General features: G+C 36.8%; 1 protein-coding gene across 1 annotated transcript; it reads left to right on the top strand.

The window, feature by feature from the left end:
* Positions 1-813: 813 nt before the first annotated feature.
* On the top strand, positions 814-9,838 carry LOC140165910 (uncharacterized). The gene is made up of 2 exons (XM_072189254.1): positions 814-1,361; positions 6,221-9,838. Exons 1-2 carry the CDS (start codon positions 1,061-1,063, stop codon positions 7,393-7,395), a joined length of 1,476 nt encoding a protein of 491 aa, XP_072045355.1. The 5' UTR covers positions 814-1,060; the 3' UTR covers positions 7,396-9,838.
* Positions 9,839-17,446: the final 7,608 nt, after the last annotated feature.

Genomic DNA, 17,446 nt, shown 5'->3' with positions numbered 1-17,446 from the left:
GCATACCATAAAAAGAATACCATGAAATAACACACCATAAAATACCAAAATAAACCCACCTGTGGTTATTATTATTATTATTATTATTATTATTATTATTATTATTATTATTATTATTATTATTATTATTATTATTAAAATACGCATTAATACCAAAATAACATTCATACTATGACGAAGAATTTGAGGCGTCATTAACTGAACGACTATTATCTTCGGACAGGCACTTAGTACTGCACGTTGAATTGGGTTAGGTTCATGAATCAATACGACATACCAATGTTCTCAGAACTTCACCCATTTGCAGAACGATGCAAAAATGCCTTCATGAAGACAAACGTCAGTAATATAATTACACCGGAATTTCTTGGGATCAGTTAATTTCTGGTATATGTTCCTATGGTGACTTTTTAATACGTAGTTTTTTTACTGAACGATATTCAGTGCAAACAACACTGTACAGAGCTCAGAGCTGCATTTTCGTTTTGTTTTATGCACACAATGATTTTATCGTCTCTTTAATGGAGTTTACGCCACCACTACGCTTGTCAAATGCAAAATTATTTTGTTATTATTAATCATTGATGGCGTACTACATGATCGTTGTTTTTCAGCAAAATGTGGGCGTAACGTTTCAATGACATATTATGTGACACGGCTTGTAAATCTATAATGCAGCAGCACTGACATAATGTGCTTAGTGTATTTTCAGTGCAGCAATAGAGGGTTGCCCCGATGATAAACAACTCTGTACGTGACCCAAGAAGCATTACGTCAGCTGGGCGGGACTTTGCTAAGCGACGATCTGATTGGTGGAGTCGCTCCAACAACAGGGCCGTTGTGTCACATCTATCGTGTCAATGGCAAGCTAGAAACAGCTGATAGATAGGTAGTTCACAGCTGATCTTACGCATGCATGGCTACCGCGAAATGTTAAAAGTTCGGTGGCCACCACCAACCTATAATTACGGACGGCGATCTTAATTCATCACATTTTGAAACATAACTTTGAGCTGATAACTAGTGAAAAATATTATCTCTACTGAACAAGCAACCAAACATGCGGACTGTATCTGAGATGCTACTCCGACAGGAGTTACCTAGGAATAATACTATACCAAGTGGTCATGGAATTGTACCTGGGATGAACACATTCAACTCTATGATGCAAGGGAACTTGCAATGCAAGTGGTTGGAAGACCAATGCCCCACTGCTGAAGTTGATGGTACCAATGGTAGAAAGAAGGAGGCAAGAATACGCAGACCAATGAATGCCTTTATGGTCTGGGCAAAAGACGAAAGGAAACGTCTTGCAGATCAAAATCCTGATTTACACAATGCAGATCTCAGCAAAATGCTTGGTAAGTATCTTAACATTTTCTTTGCAGTTTATTTTTCACGTGCACTTGTTTGTTTTTAAATTAAATTTTGGAAGTAACCGTATATGATCACTTGCAGTTGTGACATGGTGAAATTCAATATTCAGTTTTGTATATGTAATTTGATTCATTTGTTGTTGTTCAAATCTTTTAGAAACACAATTTATTACCACTTATTAAGCATTGCTTAAAGTTACATTGCTGTACAAATTGCGCAAGAACCAATAGAGAGCTGTGCTAGCTTTCCATGGCAACTGGTTTGCTGTACATGCACACCTCTCGATCAGCTGTTTTCGCTCTCTCACTCTCTCTCTACTTGCTTTTGGTGTAACAAAACAATGTATTTTTCTTTAAGAGCGCACTGCATGTTATTGAATAACAACACAATGGTATTTCGTGCTTAGTTAAATGTATTTAGTTCTTTCAAGGAAATCATATGTTTCTATGTTGAAATATACTGACACAAACATTGAAATCTGTCATAATAGCTTTGCGTGCAATCAGCTGGGGGCGCAGCGATGCATGATGTGTGCGTGCTAAAGTTCTCCCTGTACATATCTAGGGCCCCGGGTAATATTAAATTAGGTTCAATGTTCGATAGCTAATGCCAATAAAAAGCAAATGCGAACGACCTGAGCACATTTCACGCATAGGTTCTGATAGCATATTGCTGCAGCAGATTTATATGTTTGCTTTCCAGCATATATCCACGTTTTTCGCGGTAAACTGAACTGGATAGTAGTCTCTTTTATTGATGTGACTTGACTTGGGTCCAATAATGAGGGTTTGCTTACCTTGGCATTAAGACCAACAGGCATGCCAGAACTGGAATCATTGTTTATTAATTCTTTAATATTTTGACGGTATTAAATCTTGCGCAAATGTAATATTTGATATAGAGGTTCAATATCATTTTTAAAATTCTTGACCATAAATAATGTGCAAATTTTAATAAAAAAAGTGACCTTTTCAGAGACAAATATGGCCTTTAATTCAATATTTCACAATATTTTTGGCAGCACATGTAATGTTAGTTCAATTGCCATCAAATTGAAAGTTGTTGGCATGGTTGACGAGATGGATGAGGTAGTAGATGGCTCAGTGCAATGAAATATGAGCTTAAATATGAGGCAACAGCAACTTCACCTTTATAGCTCCACATGCATATCCGTGCCGGGTCATGTGGGTTAGATTATTCGCACTAGTTGATAGTGATGTTGAACATAGGTTATAGGGAATAAGATAGAGAAGAGCAGTTGAGGCTTCCGCAATGACTCATATTATTAATAGTCATTTTGACAAGCATGCTGTAGATATAGGTGGCAGAGGGGCTTATATAGGACATTAGTTCTGAGTGAGGAATACATGTGGGCTTGGTATGATATGTAACGCTGATTATGATGATATAAAATGGGGGCGGGCGGTAAAATCTGTGTGGGGAATTATAACTATTAATGTCATGACACTTTGAAAGTGCTCGCGACCTATGGATATTCTAAATATGATAATAAGTTGATATTCGAGTCGGGTTTTTTGTTCAGTTTCACATTTTAATGCTACTTTAGTAGTGGAAAATTATATTACATAAAATGATAAAATTGTCAGCGCTGGTATAATGCTGAAATCATGCAATTAAATGTTCGGATAGTTCCGATGGTGTCACATCTATGCAACTCGTGGGTTCGTGAAGGTCTTGGAGAGTTTGTAATACCTCGGTAAATATTTGCACAACCGTTTATGCGGAAAACGGATTGTTGTTTATGTCATGTTTCACAACCTTCACCTAAGGACTAGATTTACATGCCTTCTGCACTATCTCCAATATACCATGCTATAAAAGTAAAGTCAATACTAGCAATTTAATTGCCTATGACCTTCAATTCTTGCCCTTTTCAAGTGGTGTAGTCGATTCTGATTTTCAATCGATATTACACATTATTTGCGCTAGGATTTTAACAGGAAAACAGTTGTCTTGTCACGATATTTCCAGCACCGATACCGAACATTTTATACAATTAAAATATTTTGATACGAGGTGTTAAAAGTATTGGAAGATATTTTTTGTTTTGTGGAAATGTGGAAAATGTAAACAGGGTTAGAGCAACTTTTCTACTTAAAGTTGTAAGCCTAATTGTTGGTAAAAGTAGGGGTCTGTTTCCTTAACAAAGAGCAAAAGGTCAGTCAGTAAGTATAGTAACATACACTGAAGCAAAGTATTCTACTGTAGGGTGTACCTGTGGTTCACCAAACTATTATTATTTTATTCAGTTATTTCGGGTATTGAAATTTGAAAGCAAATTTTGGAACAGCGTACGTAGGAAGGAATATGTCATAATTTTAGAGGAAATCAAACGAATTTATAGTTGACACTCTGAAGTATAGTTGACACTCTGAAGATGACACTTGGTAGAATATAGATCCTCTGATAAAGGATTTCTATCTGTTGGGAAAGATTTTCAGTTCTACTCATCAGTCAAATCATGCATACTTAGTTTTAACTAGGGATGTAAATCTGTGTTTAATATTGAAAAGTGCAATTTGGTACTAGTACTAACACTGGTACAATGCCAAATGAATGTGTCTTTCTATGAAAAAACAGTCGATAGTCCTTGGTCTTCGATGTTTCCAACGCCTTTTTTTCGCGGCTAAAATTTCGCAACCCATCTGTCACAATAATTCTTGCTAGCACACTCACTCCAGAAACTTTCTGCTTGAATGATTTAGATTCGATTGGCAAACTAGAGTGGTTTTGTATCTCAGGTAAAGCAAATAACCCAGGCAAGTTGTGACAAACAAGTTAAACAACCATGACCCATTCGCGCGTTCTCACTAGACACTGCACTGGAGTTGAAAAACATGTTATTGCCAATAATACCAGGGGTTTCACGCAAACTTTTCATATGCTAATGCGACACGGGTATGGGTCTTTGTTACCATTGTACCGATTTACCAAAAGTAGATTTTAACGGTGCTATTGACAATATACTTAGTGCACCGTAACTACATAAAAGACAGATATACAACGGGCAACTTTCAGCCAATCACAATGAAGAGAATGAGTCACCCATGAAAATTGCTTTATTTGTTATTATTATGGTTAATAAAAGAGGTCTATTTTTGTGCCAGGTCCATAATAAGCTTGTGAGAGAAATATATTGATGATGGGGAAAGTAGTCGATAATTTAGTTGCTCACTGATGATGTTTCTTTTCAATTTTTGGATCCATTGAAATTTTGAAAAGTTGGCTAGTCCTTTTCTGTTTGTTGAATATGTTGGATATCTGACTACAACCTGTAAAACTCAGGTGTCAAACCGAAGTTTATTCAGATGACCTTTCTATATTCAACCTATGATACTGTGATAAGTTTTTAGTATCAAATGGCAAGGATTGTCGTTTTAAAGAGAAGTAATGACCTGAAAATGGTTTTACATATAATTCGTGATAGCAGTGAATCTTTCCAAATTTTGATAAGAATTGTGCATATATATTGAGTTGGCACAAGATGAGATGAAGAAACATCAATTATTCGTCGATAAATATAACTTTTTATCTTGCGGCCAAGCAACTCCCTATCCATCCAGGGTAGCTTCTTTACTTGTGGTTTACCAATGCCGAGTTTGTGACTTGTCAGTCAAACTTGAGTTGAGGGGAACAAACAAGCCGGTGAAGTTACTTGGCAAGGGTTCATGTAATTTTACCTGGGGATCGTCCAAAATGTGCATGGCTACTGAGGAAACAGACATAGGACATTCACTTTTGAAATTTCGCAATAGTGTCATTCGCGCACTTTAATATTAAGTCAAGTTTTTGTAGTATTTATGGTTTGCAATGGCAAACACAACCATTCCCAGGCAAAGTCAAGTTTATATAGGGGCTACGAGGTTGCAATGGTGGCACAACCATTCACAGGCAATCACTATTGAAAGTTGAAACTTTCCTGATCCAACATGTAACATTACTATCATGATTTGTGGTCATTCACTCCTGCACTCTGAAATTATTTAAAAATCATACTGTACATGTACATATTCCAGGCTTTTATGTCCATGATATACTGCACTTGTACAGGTTTAATAAAGTCAAGTGCAAGGTCAGTGCGTTTCGCCATAAACCATGCAAACAGCTATAGTTTCGTATCTCGTTAGCAACGGTACCTGGATTTAGACTGTAAATTCAATCAGCTGTTTTTGACAGCCGGTTTAGTCCCTTTTACCTATGGCTTAACAGCGGGGGATCAAACAGTCCACCAATTAGCATCATGCACTCCTATTGCACAGGTAACGGGCTGTCCTCATCGGGCAACGTCCCTGGGCGCATGACATAATTCATTGCAATCGAGAGGTTCAGTTTGTGTGCCCCGAAGGGACTGTTTTTGTACTAATACTCTCAAATTACCTGTTTACCAGTGAACGTACACACGGTACTGTTAGAGAACTAGACTTTGTACAAATCTTGGATTTAGGTTTCTGAAACATTAGAAGCTCTGTTTGTAGAATGCGAAACTAGACTTGATTCAAAGCTAATGGCATATGACAGCAAGCAGCTTCACTGTTTAGGGCAACCCACCTGTAACGTTTCAAAACACATGACGTCATAAATGCTTGTCGATGACAGCTCATCAAGAGAGACCTTTTCAATATAGTTTATAAGTTTTATGTGACCGCTCGCGGCGCTGTTTTAAAAGCAACATGCTGCTTCCCAGTTGCTGTTTGTAATTGCAAAGCTATTTTTATGCTATTTATTGGTAACTTTTAATGAAATATTCGTTACTTTATTTCTTGAAATACCGATATGGATTTGCATTTGATTGATCGTCTTCTTTGTTTTTGTATCATTCCAGGTAAAGCATGGAGGAGCCTTGGACTTCATGAAAAACGCCCTTTCATTGAAGAAGCTGAACGCCTGCGTGTGAAGCACATGGCAGACCATCCCGACTACAAATATCGACCTCGCCGACGTAAGGGTCCCAAACGAGCCTTCAAACGCTCTCCAAACCAGTCTACGTCTGTCTGCTCTCCAGCCACTTCAACTTCCAGCGGATCTCCAGAAACTCCACCTACCATGTCCTCTTCCCCAAGGCCCATGCTAGCAGCAAGCTCACTTCAGACTCCAGAAGTGTCCCCGCGTACCTCGCCAACACCGCTGGACAACGTGGAATCCAGTACATTGACGTCATTCACGACTTCATCATCCATCAGCGAATCTAAATTCAGGTTACCACCCATCACTACAATGTGTGATTTAAACATGTCACAACCACCGAGTTACACTTCAAGACCGATTGAAAGCAGTGTAACATCTTTTGGACTTCTTACACCAGAGATGAGTCCATTGGAGATGGTGGAAGAGAACTTCTTCCAATTTCCAGATCCAACGGACATGGACATGAAACCAGTAAATATGGCTGCTTATCCAGTACACTCCCAAACAATATCCCCCGTATCTCCTGTCAGAGCAGACCAACCTGACTGTTATACTATGGGTACAAAAATAATCAAATCAGAACCCACATTGACAGCCAGTATGTCCCTCAGAACACTATCCTCGTTTAATAATACTACACAATTGAACCAACGCACGAACAATACTAATGAGAATCGCAGTACCTCATTCGGTGGACTTCTGTCTGCGGCTCTTACACAAGTATCCTCACAGCAGCAACATGTACCAATGAAACCCCAACCCACACAATTTGAACAAACACTCCAAAGACAGTCAGAAGCTTTCTTGCAGCATCACCAACAGCAGCAAATGCAGTCAGACATGAACATGAACCCAACAACAGACAATGTAAATGAACTGAGCTCAGAAGACATGATGTTCTTGTCTTCTCTTAGTGATGATCTCCTCGGAGATCTCAATTGTCGCGATGAACTGGACATGTACCTGATCAATCCACTCGCACCACCTCCATGTACCGTCAACTCGTCAGCAACATCAAGTGGATTCGGAACAGTCCCTGACAGTACATTGCTGTCAGCACTGACAGGAGATTTCACAAACTGTTACCCATAAACTGTTAGAAAGAAGAACTTTTTGGTTTCTAACCATTTGTATGTGTGTGTTTGTACAGTAAACAATTTTATAGTAATGATGAGGCTCTTGCAAGTAACATCCACCATGCTCCCCTATCGTGCAAGTATACGAAGGGCAAATGTGCAAAGCATTGTGGGAATCTGTATCTTGACGTCATATCCTGTTCAATCAGGTCAGGTCAGGTCAACCCACTGCAAAGAAAAGTGTTACACGATTGTTTTGTTTGTTTATTAATTTGTTTTGAATAAAAAGGTGCTGCTTGAAAGTCATGGGCATTAGCGATCGTCGATGTTTGTCCATGAGTGGGTCAGTTTTTGCAATTGTACATTATTGTAGATTTTTTGTGTCTTCTCTTTTTTTTTTAAAACTATGATTATAAGATATATATTTGATGATAATTTAGCGCAAGTTTTGGCGAGCTGCATAAATCAAAAACATTTTGAAGAGGCTGAACATAGTACGTATTTGTCATGGGTTGTAAAGCTTGCCTAATGAAGAAAATTGTTAAATGAATAGTTATCAATGCTACCACATTTACAATATCTCATGTCTTTCTGCTTTGTGCATTAGAAATTCTTATTGCAAATTCGAAAGTTAAGTGTGGTACATAACTTATTTTGTTTCTTCAGAATTAATGCTTATAATTAATTTTATTAACAGAAATTACATATATTACATGTAATTGTTTCTGGAGAAACTCCACTGCTCGATTTAAGTTGATTTGAAAATAGATGTGCAATTTTTGTGGGGTGTGTACTAACTTTGCTTTAATGCATGGGTTCGTGGAAAAGCAAGTACATGGTGTACATGTATTTCTGAAGCCAGCATTTCATGCACTAGTTATTGCATACCTGCATTTTGGAGCCATGCGCATGCGTGGTGAGTGAATGGGTTGATGGAGAATAATTTTAGAAGTGTTCTTCTCCGAGATTTATACCGTTTAAATGCTGCATATATTTAAGTAGTTTTAGCTTTTTTTGTGTGTAAAGAATCGAGCAGTGAGTTGAAACCTCCTGAGCTAACGGCGAACTCTTTTCTTTGCTTTGAACTGTAATGATAGATATAAGTTTCTTATTAACGCGCGTATTGTTTATAAGTTTATTTTGATTTTTGTTGTATATAAAACATTTTCAGTTGTACATACTAAAAAAACTTGATTTATTTGTTCATTTATAAGAATGATTTCACAATGAGTGTCAGTCACTGTGCATCTTACAGCGGTCGAAAAACGATATAAAGATTCTATACTTAAAATCTCAAAATGTAGCATAAAATTATATTTCCATTTAAGGTATTTACAAAACACAATCTGTTCATACATTGTTCATAGTTGACCAAAAATAGTCTCGTACCACGTTCAATTTGGGTATATGCAACGTGCGTACTCCTCCGTAAGTGCCTTATAATTATATTGATGAACTTTGGTCTCTGGGTAATGAGTGAAGATGTCTTCCCATAGTGCACCGCGATATGTTATTACATGAAAGAAAAATGTATTAGTCTCCATAGCAGTCAGTTTGGTTACGCTCCCTCCACACAAACATGTGTGGAGGGAGCGTAAAACCAAACTGGCTGTGTAGGAGACTAAGAATGTATTAGTTTGTTGAAACAGAGAAGATGACGGGTCTTCCGTATGTGTCGCATGAGATGTTTATTATTAGGATTTTTGTTGTTATTTTATTATGGAAAAAAGTACTATATGGTGCGAGTACAAGACAATTTCAAAACTTTTCTATGTAATTTATACATTCCAGTGTTCGATGATGAAAACGTTTTATTGACTGCAATACGGATACGTATCTGGTCGTTATAAATAAAACTTAATTGTAAAATAAATTATAGAGTGTTGAAAGAACAAAATGTTAAGTATGTTTTACTTGCCCGAACAAATTTGATTGTGAATCGAAATTGTGTAGCTCCCTAAAAACCCACAAATTTGATTAATAACTTAAAACATTTTGATTTGTACTGCTGGCTCAGTTGTTTATCAAAATGTTAATAAAAGTTATTAACAAAGTTGTGGGTTAATTCCAATAAAAAATAACGAATGGGATCTCTTCTCAAAACAAGTTGTGTATTTGTTAACCAAAAAAAGAAGATATTTGTGATATTTATTGAAAAAAAACCAGTTATAAACAGACATTTCACCATTTTTATATTTATCTAATTTTATATGAAAAATATATGTCATTGAAAATATTTTAATGATATATTTATATTTAAAAATGTTTTGAGAAATGCACCCCATTCGTTGTTATGGTTTAATGTACCGACTTAGTTTTTATAAAATGTAATGGTGATAGTGTTTTAACATTTGAATTATAATCACTTGAAGATTATAAAAATATTGTATGATTTAAACATACATACCTGTGGAAGTCAAAGTATAATAAATAAAAAAATCATTTATGGCGAAACAGAACCTTTATGTTGTTGTGAGATTTTATTGTTTCATGCTCTTATTAAAATTATGGTATGAAAGGTTAATACAATTAAAAGTTTTAATAGTCATTATTACACAAAAATAATTGAGACTAACCTCAATATTTTGACGTAATAGAGGCCCTGCATCATTTTATCGATTGGCTCCAAACAAAGGATTTGAACCAGTGTCCTTCACCGTAGTTATGGCGGACTGCAGTCCATTCAATCAAATGTTGTCATCAACTTATTTGATCGTAGTGCAGGGTTATGTGTGTGAGACGAACTGTCACGGTAGATTGCAATCATGCTTTTGTTGAATGCATTTGAGTAGTCCGCCATATTTACGGGATGATACGTCACATGCTAGGCCTCTATAATACACGTCTTCCAGGGTCGTAGCCAGCTTTCTGGGTCGGGGGGGGGCAAAATAAAATTTCGGGGCACAGAAAAAAAAAAATTGCAGTTGCATCATACAATACTTAGAGACTGTATACCTACGAGCTTCCCGGAAAAGGCCTTATTTGGATGATGTGCGCGCGTAACGCAAAAAAATGGTATTTTACACTATTTTCGCCCATTATCCGGCTAAAAGGGGCTTTATTGTTACAATGTGCGCGCGCAGCGCGAAATTGTTTTGTCTTTTATACTATTTTGGCCCTGAATTTTGCTAGAAAAGGGGCTCCGTGCCCTTTTTCTTTTCCTTTGCCCTCCTGATTTTCTCTTTCATTTTTTGTCAGAGGGGCACTTTTTTCTTTCATTTTTTGTCAGGGGGGGCACTCTGCCCCCCCTGCACACCCCGCTGGCTACGCTACTGACGTCTTCATAAGGATAACGGGAAGGATAACTCCCGAGACGTTGTGAAGGAGTTGACTTCACGATTGACCTGAGAATGACCTCAAAGTGTCGGAATCTCGAGGCCCTGGTCACGGTTGAGTTGTTGCGAGTGACTGCTAATTTGTATAGCTCCTTCACTATGCGTGGGTACCCTCTAATAATGAATAATAATTATTAATAATAATTAAATTAATTAATTGAGCCTATTATTAAAAGTCGTGGATTTCAGGTGTCCTCTAAGGGCGGGGCATTTTTTTTTACAAAATAGCCCAATAACAAAACATCAAAATGAATCATTGAATAAAACATTAAGGGCTCTGGTGTGAGCGTTTGGACAGTATTTTGTGGGGCATGAGAGTACATCAGACATCGAATTGCATTCTGAATACGAGGAATATCTTTCTGATATCAAATCATTTTGATTTTTTGAAATTCGCGATATATACAAATTTTATGACAAGTTATTAAAATTTAATATTTAAAAATTTTTTGATAACAGTCGTCGAAGTAAACTATATAAATCTAATGATATAAAGTGTATGTAGCTGGGATGAATAGCCGACGATCAATTAAAAATTTTGACCTTACATATTGAAAATATACATTTTTTTGTGCCAAAAAGACCTAATTGTTTTTGGTGTATTTGGGGGAAAATCCATATCTTCAATACGAAAGGTCAACATTTTCAATTGATCGTCGGCTTTTCATCCCAGCTACAGTACATATCATTGGATATAAAGTTTACTTCGAGGACTGCAAAAATATCAATTTTGAATCATTTGCCATAAAATGTGTATTATATCGCGAACTTGAAAAAAATGTCCTTCTGATATCATTTTTTTGAAATTCGCAAAGTAATACACATTTTATGGCAAATGATTAAAAATTGATATTTTTGATATTTAACAGTACTCGAAGTAAACTTTATAAATCTGATGATTTATACTTAAAGTGTATGTAGGTGGGACGAAAAGTCGACGATCAATTGAAAATTTTGACCTTTCGTTTTGAAGACCAAAACACCAAAAAAAATACATATCTTCAATATGAAAGGTCAAAATTTTCAATTGATCGTCGGCTTTTCCTCCCAGCTACATACACTTTAAGAATATATCATTAGATTTATAAAATTTACTTCGAGGACTGTTATATTATAAAAAATGTGAAAAATATCAAATTTTTATAATTTGTCATAAAATTTGTGTTATGTCGTGAATTTCAAAAAATGAAAATTATTTGATATCAGAAAGACATTCTTCGTATTCACAATGCAATTCGATATGTCTGATGTGCTCTCATGTCCCACAAAAATACTGTCGAAACGCTCAAAACGCTCATTCAGATCCCTTAAAGTATATGTAACTGGGAGGAAAAGCCGACGATCATTCGAAAATTTTGACTTTTCGTATTAAAGATATACATTTTTTTTTCAATGTGTATCAATACGAAAAGGTCAAAAGTTTCAAACGATCGTCGGCTTTTTCACCCAGCTGCATACACTTTAAGTACATAATTAGATAAATTTTACTTCGAGGACTGTAAATATGAAAAATAAAAAATATCAATTTTTAATAATTTGCCATAAAATGTGTATTATATCACACATTTCAAAAAGTCAAAATATTATTTGATATCAGAAGGACATTCCTCGTATTTAGAATGCAATTTGATGTGCTCTCATGTCCCAGAAAAAAATATTGTGCAAACGTTGCTATCCGCGCCCTTAAACCCTTTTAAAATAAATCCTCAGGTGTTTTAGGGGTTTATTTTTGGCTTTTTCTTTAATAGGCTAACTCAGTGTTGGCATGGATGCATGGTGTAGGCTGGCAGTATGTTTCGGGGACGCGTGCAAAATGATAAAAATAGGTACCTATTGAACATTAAACAATTGTGTCATCCTCGAATGTACCTGGTTAAGGGGGTACTACACCCCTGTACAATTTTGCGCCTATTTTTGCAATTTTCTCAAAATTATAGCACATTGGTGACAAGTAAGATATTTATATTATAGGGGCAAGGACTACAACTACTGTACTGAAAATACAGCAACACAAAGCAAGTAGTTATTGATTTATTGATCAAATATTGGTTTTCCCTCATTTTTGACTGTAACTCCACAACTGTTGGCTGTGCTGAAATAAAATTTCCAGTGCAGTAGTTGTAGTCCTTGCCCCTATAATATACATATCTTACTTGTCCCCAATGCGCCATAATTTTTGAGAAAAATGCAAAAATAGGCACAAAATTGAGCAGGGGTGTAGTACCCCCTTAAAGCAATCATAAACATAATATTGATAAGTAAATAATAGGCAATGATAACGATCATTTATACAACCAGGTGTTATCATGTTTAATTTTAGTCTACACAGTTACCCATCCTCAACTGTGTAACCGTATTATTTCGTAACAATTAAAGGTATTTCCCCGTATAGGTTCGTTCTCCGTGTGCTCGAAACTCCATATCAACACGGTAAATCCTAACCCCAACCCTAATCCTAATCCCAATAACCCAAACCCTAACCCCTAACCACAACCCACCCTAACCCTATTCCTAATCCCTAACCCACACCCTAACCCAAACCCCGAACCCAAATCCTAATCATATATCCCTAACTTGAATCACATAGGGCCTGCACTTTGGCTCGACATTTGAAAGGGGCGTGAATTCATTTTTGGATACGCCCCTATTATAATTAGGTAATACTCGACTCACACACATTCCCTATATGTACATGTATATACATGTACCACATGTAGTAAATCTGCCTGCTTTATCTGTATTGTGCCGTTCTTAAGCAAATACGGTAGTTAAACACGATTTCATCCAACATTATAACAATAGCTCTTTTACAGTGAGCCTGTTTATAGTGAGCCAGATTATCCGGTATTTAGGGTATAAGTACATCTTATACGGTATTGGTCGCCACTATAAACAGACCAATAGCGCTATTTGCCGCACATATTATACGGAACTGATATCCTTCGATATCGATGGATATTGCAGTATATTCATTCCGTATACGGCCACTATAAACAGACAGGGATTAACGATACCGTTATTCAAGGAAGTGGAGCAGGGTTGTATAACTCTCCCAGCTCAAAGTTATCACTGTAATAACACATCACCTACAAATATGGTACAGTACTGTAGCAATAATGTTAAAAAATAGGCCGGTATCGTTGCGACGGCAAACTATTTGAAACTGTGAAAATATTTGTGCCTCCCACATTGCATTGCGGTGACCTCGAACACGCAGAGTTCAACCACCTCGGATACAGAATAGCGCTATTGGTTGCCACTATAAACAGCCGAGATACCGGATAAGTCACATTCCATCCTAATCCCATATACGTATAAGGATTCCGTATAAATACCGTACACCACTATAAACACGCTCAGTGTGCACTGTGCAATCATCCCGGGAAATAATTGGGCAATAATAGAGGATGTGCGTGAAATTATTGATTGGCTCCATACAAAGGAATTGAACCGGTGTCCTTCACCGTAATCATGGCGCAATGCAGTGCATTCAATCAAACGTTGTCGTCAACCTATTTGATCGTATAGTGCATTTGTTATGTGTGTGAGACCATAGACCGTGAAGAGATGGACGGTCGTCTGGATAGTGATTCTATAGAAATTTCACATTATGCTGAAACCATGTACGTCTCACTCGCACCTGTTGGATTAGCGTGTTTGAAAGAAGCGGCATTCAATCGAAGTATACACGTTGTCTCTGACACAGTTACGACTGCAATGTAAACTCTGTTGTCGCAAAACAATTATAGTTACAAGAAATGAAACGGTAAAAACCCTTATTTGCTGCAGTTTCAAGTTAATTAAAATATACATATATTCACCGTTTCGAATTTATCTAACACTACCTGTTACTCTGGCATTGAATGAGTTTCAATTTGCGTTATATAAGCCTTGGTCTCAACGTCACACTTACACGGATGCTCCGAGCGCAAAATTCAGTTGGATTGCGACTGATAATGCAATTGAGTGGACGAGAGTTGGGTTATTGACCTTTTGTACGGTAAATCGATTCGATGGCAGGTTTGAAGACTATCTTGCATTTGTGTTTGTGCTAGACGATCATAGCTTCAAAGGATATGCCGCAGATGACCGTCCATGTCTTCACGGTCTATGGTGAGACGAGCTGTCGCGGTAGATTGCAATAGCTTGTAATCATGCTTTTGTTGAATGAATTTGAGTACTCCGCCATATTTACGGTATGATACGTCATAATCTAGGTGATTATTTGCATTGGATGTCTTGAATACGCTGGCGAGGTTGTGTAATAATCGGATTAATGCTATAACAGTAGGTGAATACAAGTTTTGAATATATCGCGTTGCAAAGCCCCATTCAGTGATCCCAGCAAAAAAAAAAAAAAATATCAAATTGTTACTTTTATAAAAAAATTTAATGAAAACAATTGGCAAAAAACCCAAGAAAACGGCAGTATTGACGAAGTTGAAGCCCCATTCAAATACATGTAGCTAATTTATATATACTGTCAGTATATAAATTACAGATTCACGTAAATGCATTATTTTTGTCTTAAATAGGCCTACACGGCTTAGGGCTGAACCACTAGCAGAAGACACCAAGTTGATGTTTTATGACCTTTGACATTCTTTTTTGTGGCGAGTGACATGGTCAGTTCAATTCACGCCGAGTGTCCTTGACAGGTTTAACTCTGCTTCAGTGGTCATGAAAGAATTCAAAAGATAACCTCTGCCCCAACAATCCCAAGCAATTGTCTGAAACTGCTCTTCGGATGATGTATCATAAGAACTCAGTCGTCAAATGATGATAGTCATATAATGACCAAAAGATTATTACTGACTATATCATTGAAGACTGAGTTCCGCAGTATTGTACAAAATCTGAATTTTGATGATTTTTACGATCGTCCGGATGAAAAAAAATCACTGAATGGGCCGTTAGTTCCCTCTTCTCCTTACACTGGCAATATGAATCAAAGAAAAATAAAGAAAAAATAAATAAAACAAGAAAAAAAAAAGACAAAGAAAAGAAACAATAAAAGAAAAACAAAAATGAAAAGTTCGAACAATATTTGGTTTATAAAATTAATGTGACCGTGATGAGGCTCGAACTCACCACCTTCTGATTTAAAGTTCGAAGCGCTAGTGTACCAAATTCTGATGCCTTACCAAGTGAGCTGTGCTCCTGAGTTCCGAAATAAAAATAAAATAATACACTGTATACCTGCTTGTGTCGGTAATTGATTTACTCAAATTCCATAATGGTACAGTGCAACAGAGCAAAAATGCCCAAAATTTAAAAGCTATATAATTTATGACCACTATACGCCGTAGAAGTGACGTAGTTAATCGGATTAGCTACCATAGCAATAGATGAATACAATTTTGACTATACCGCCCTGCACTACAACGTTAACGCGGTACCGATGCATTGAATCATATATATCAAAGAAAGACTTGCACCTTGCACCTGTAAGATAAGCTTCTTTAAAAAGAGTGGTATTGTATTCAATCTGTGTGTGCTGACCTACACAGGTGATTAGGTGTAATCTGCGTGTAGTGCGGAGCGATCTATTCAAAAATTGTATTCATCTATTGCTATGGTAGTTAATCCGATTATGACGTCACTTCTACGGCGTATACACTACACATAAAAATACTAATACAAGGGAATTTCAACGTAAGAATCCAAACAATTAAGTACCAACATGCACAGCATTGTCCTTATATCACATTTGGGTTTTTAACAAAATGTTATCACAAGCTGCACAAGGCATCTCTTTGATAGTTGATAATGGCCATCCATTCAGCAAGTGGCTACTAACTGACCTTGACAGGCTTGAATGAGCACTGTCATCTGCTACAAAACCATCACACTCTAGGACCTGGTCACTCCATAATGCTACAGGGAGCACAGTACTTTGACAATGGAGTGAAAGACTATTATTATTGATTAGGCGCGGATTTTAAAAGTACAGCTCCTATATGATCCGAGGAGCAGTTTCAGACAATTGCTTGGGATTATTGGGGCAGAGGTTATCTTTTGAATTCTTTCATGACCACCTTTCGTCATTGTCATAGATGTGCTAACATAGGTTGCTAGTGCAGTGGTTCAGCCGAAAGCCGTGTGTCTAAGACAAAAAATAATGCATTTACGTGAGTCTGTAATTTATATACCGGTACTGACAGTATATAAATTAGCTACAAGTATTTGAATGGGGCTTCAACTTCGTCAATACTGTCGTTTTCCTGTTTTGTTTTTTTTGCCATTTGTTTTTCATTAAAAAAATTTATAAACGTAACAATTTGATTTTTTTTTTCACTTTCGCTGGGATCACTGAATGGGACTTTATAGCGCGGATTATTCAAAACTTGTTTTTACCTACTGCTATATAGTATTAATCCGATTATTACATAACTTTGCCAGCGTATTCAAGACATAGGTTATGTAGGGATAAACTGTACATGGGTATAACGGCCCTGCATGCTTTTATCGATTGGCTCCAAACAAAGGATTTGAACCGGTGTCCTTCACCGTAATCACGGCGCAGTAGCCTACAGTCCATTCAATCAAATGTTGTCAGTGTGCGAGACGAACGATGTATAAATCTGGAGGTCACATTATCACTTATCATGCTTATTGTAAAAAGTTTGTCCAATGCATATATATACTGTGTGTATTGTTCCCGGGTATTGTCAATGCAGTCAAGCAAACAGGTATTATATTTTGAAAAGGCCGCTATAGTATATTCACAGG

This window comes from Amphiura filiformis, chromosome 12 (assembly GCF_039555335.1).
Source record: "Amphiura filiformis chromosome 12, Afil_fr2py, whole genome shotgun sequence".
In the NCBI taxonomy this organism is placed as follows: Eukaryota; Metazoa; Echinodermata; class Ophiuroidea; order Amphilepidida; family Amphiuridae; genus Amphiura; species Amphiura filiformis.
This window is presented reverse-complemented; position numbering and strand designations above follow the sequence as displayed.

What these genes read in the sequence shown, in the direction of transcription:
- LOC140165910 (XM_072189254.1), top strand. Translation starts at nt 1,061, where the DNA reads ATGCGGACTGTATCTGAGATGCTACTCCGACAGGAGTTACCTAGGAAT. An exon ending in AGATCTCAGCAAAATGCTTG is followed by an intron (nt 1,362 to 6,220) that starts GTAAGTATCTTA and finishes GTATCATTCCAG; the next exon opens with GTAAAGCATGGAGGAGCCTT.